Source organism: Priapulus caudatus, unplaced genomic scaffold (genome assembly GCF_000485595.1).
Source record: "Priapulus caudatus unplaced genomic scaffold, Priapulus_caudatus-5.0.1 Scaffold516, whole genome shotgun sequence".
Lineage (NCBI taxonomy): Eukaryota > Metazoa > Priapulida > Priapulimorpha > Priapulimorphida > Priapulidae > Priapulus > Priapulus caudatus.
Genome location: NW_014577577.1, coordinates 91130 through 94832, shown reverse-complemented (window position 1 = coordinate 94832; position 3703 = coordinate 91130). Strand labels below are relative to the sequence as shown.

General features: G+C 43.4%; 1 protein-coding gene across 1 annotated transcript in view; it reads left to right on the top strand.

Annotated features, from left to right (window-relative positions):
* Positions 1–66: 66 nt before the first annotated feature.
* The window catches only part of LOC106811220 (cytochrome P450 2C15-like), a gene marked incomplete at its 5' end in the record, with an annotated part of 8433 nt that continues 4796 nt past the window's right edge, over positions 67–3703 (top strand). The window contains 3 exon segments of the mRNA XM_014814776.1: positions 67–196; positions 955–1124; positions 1794–2157. Coding sequence (XP_014670262.1) covers positions 67–196; positions 955–1124; positions 1794–2157 — 664 coding nt within the window.

The following is a 3703-nucleotide window of genomic DNA, read 5'->3' as shown; positions in this document are numbered from 1 at the left end:
TATATATATATATATATATATATATATATATATATATATATATATATATATATATATTCATTTCAGCTCGTTGTCGTTCTCAACGATCTACACTCGGTGCGTGACGCGTTCCTGAAACAGGGCAATCTAACGTCGCTTCGGCCGACGACCTACCTTTTGCATCTGTGCTTTGCTAGCAACAAGGGAGTCTACCACGGTACGTGCAGCTAAGCGGATGTTCACCCATCGCGTGAATACACACAATGTATCTTACATGGCGATAACTTTATTGTAAGGTTGAGTTGTAGACCGTGCGATCAGGAAGAGTTAAATGGATTAGTTGGGAGAGTTAAATGGATTAGTTGGGAGAGTTATATGGAATAGGCTTGGCGTCTCAGGCACACTACATATAGCTATGCGATGGTACACGATCTCAGTTTTACCTGAAATATTCTTTCGTGAATCTCTTTCGTGACGTGAGATTTACGCGACGCATAATGAAAACCGATAACTCGGGGGTTTGTTTAAACGCTGAAAAGTAGGCTTTGTATTTGCGTGAATGCACACGGAAAGAGCCCTCCACCGTTCCAAGTGCACCAACAGTCCATAACCAAATGCAACCAAGGCTATAAAAATATCGTCATACTCCCGTTTAACGTGTTCCGTTAGAGAAGTAAACAAAACACGTCTAATGAATATATGCCAGAGATCTACTTCGCTATCCCTATCCCTGCACTGACGGGCCGAATTCAGCACAAATTTTCGCATTTTCGCACGCTTTCTTCACTTATTGCACAACCGATCGGTCCATAATTTAGGACTAATTAAATATTCAAGAGCGAAGAGCGTTCTCACCACCAGGTGGCGTGTCGCCCGGCTTTGCTCGAGTCGCAGAAGTCTATCGCAATCACCAGGTGGCATTGTGAACGCTCCGCTAGCTTACCTCATCTCTTCATATTTTTTTCTATTGGACAGGGATCATGGTAACAAACGGAAAACTCTGGAGAGAGCAGAGGAAGTTTGCTCAGAGTAAGCTACGTGAGTTTGGCATGGGTAAAGTCAGCATCGAGAAGAAAATACAAGAGGAGGCGTCGGCCTGTATTGCACACCTACGCGACACCGACGGGAAAACCTTCGACCCACGGGTACGTACAATATACAATATACAATATACAATATACAATATACAATATACAATATACAATATACAATATACAATATACAATATACAATATACAATAATTATACAATATACAATATACATTATACAATATACATTATACAATATACATTATACAATATACATTATACAATATACAATATACATTATACAATATACATTATACAATATACAATATACAATATACAATATTCAATATACAATATGCAATATACAATATACAATATGCAATATGCAATATACAATATACAATATGCAATATACAATATACAATATACAATATACAATATACAATATACAATATACAATATACATTATACAATATGCAATATGCAATATGCAATATGCTATATGCAATATACAATATACAATATACAACATTTATATACAATATTTGACCAAAAATGACCGGAAAGGTCGGTGTAGTTCTTGCTATACGATTACAAGATTACATAGATCTGATATGTAATATATACCGGATACGATTGCTTCTATCAGATTTTTTCTCCATGAAAAAGACATATCTTCAGTACTTGTATTAGTATTTGAATTACACGCAATAAAGATTTGATAATAATAATAATAATAATAATAGTTACCGGCGACGTGAATTCTTTAATAATATACATTTCAGACGCTTCTTACCGCCAGCATCGTCAACGTCATCGCTTCGGTCATCTTCGGAAAGCGATACGAACTCGAAGATCCGGCATTCGTTCAACTCATTAGCAACGTAGATGTCGTGGCCTTGGAGATGAGACCGAATTCTGTTCTACATTTCTTCGACTGGCTGCGCCATCTACCGCCGATGAGACAAGGCGTTTCGAGGCTTAAAACTGCCCTGCGTATCATATCAGCCGAGATGCGTAGAAACATCATCATACACAAACAGCGACACCAGGTGGCGCCGCTGTCTACGCCTGCAGATTTTATCGACGCGTACTTGGATAGAGCAGCGCAGGACAGAGATCGAGGTTACGCGGATTCCACATTTACAGGTAGGTGGCGCTAATGGTCATGCAGTAAATGACTGAGACGCGCGCGCGCGTGTGTGTGTGTGTGTGTGTGTGTGTGTGTGTGTGTGTGTGCGTGCGTGCGTGCGTGCGTGCGTGTCGTGTGTGTGTCGTGCGTGTGCGTGCGTGTGTGTGTGTGTGTGTGTGTGTGTGTGTGGTAAGCCGCACTAGCGCACCCCAAGATCAGTGATGAGACGATCGTAGCCGACTCAGCCTATGAGCATGAGAATGAGAAGCTCGAATGCGATGAGCGAAATTGTGCCGCTTCGCGGTCAGCGTGGCGCTCCCGGAAGACTTTTGGGTTCCGGAAAGGGAGTACTGTTTTTGGTGGTGGGGAGATACATCAAGATGAGCGGTGAGGTTCGCGATCAGCATGTGGTGCGGCGGGAATCTATAGACCTCCCCTGTTCAGTGTCATAGGCAATACTTCATGCGAGTGTTGATACGGTATGACGTCACCTGGCAAAGGGGACAGGATAGTATAATGAAAAGCATTTGGCGTAATATAGAAAAGCATTGTAAACTTGTCCATACTTATCTTGTTTTAAGTATCGGGTGTTTAACCTATTTGTTTTTTAACAATGTTACGTCCAAAATTTAGACTGTTATTTACTGACTGTTTTTTTGCTACTATAATTAAAACAATATCAATGAGATGCGTGATCAGCGCTCACCTACTCTCTGCCTCTGGCCGGCAATGCGTGCGCCCTCAGTGTACGGCATCTTGTCCTTTCAATGCGCGCCATGCAGGGTAGTCCGCCCTCGTCCGAATGACGTCATCGTGCTCAGCCTGCACCTTGTAGGCATGACGCGTGGGCTATTTCAGCTGAAGAGCAAACCGACGCCATCGTCAAGATTGCTCGTTATCAACTGTGTGCGAAAAACCCGCAGGCCAGTAGTCTTGCAGCGCTTTTATTAAGCAGCTGAAATTTAGATGATTGTCAGCGAAATGTCATGATTAAAATGACCTCAATTTGTTTCGCTTGTTTTACGGGCTTCTATATGCCTTAATAGATTTATGATTAATTTACGCTTATTTACGCCTTATATATATACGCTAATATACGCCTTCTCACACGGTGCACGCCGCGTCCCGGATAACTTCGAATGCCGGTGAAATACAACAAGTCGTTGCTAGCTGAAATAATTATTTGTAAGTATTTATTTGAGTGCGCTCCGTCACGTATAAGACATTATGCGACAACAGGCTCACACAACATATAGGCAGCGGCACGCCATCATAACTCGCCACGCTGCACGCCATGCAGTAGCGAAGCGCCGCGAAAAGCAGCGCGCGCGCATTTAAACGAAACTACAGGACAGATACACACACGCGCGTGCGATACGCACGACACACCGCGGCGTGCCAGCACTCATACACACAGCACGTGGCGGGCACGGCACACCCGACACGCGCGTGACCATCACGCACGGCATCGAACGCGAAAACACACACAGAGCAGTGAGCGCAGATAGCACACGCGCGGCGCGCGCAGTACGGGCACACGCACGCAAGGGACACACACGACCG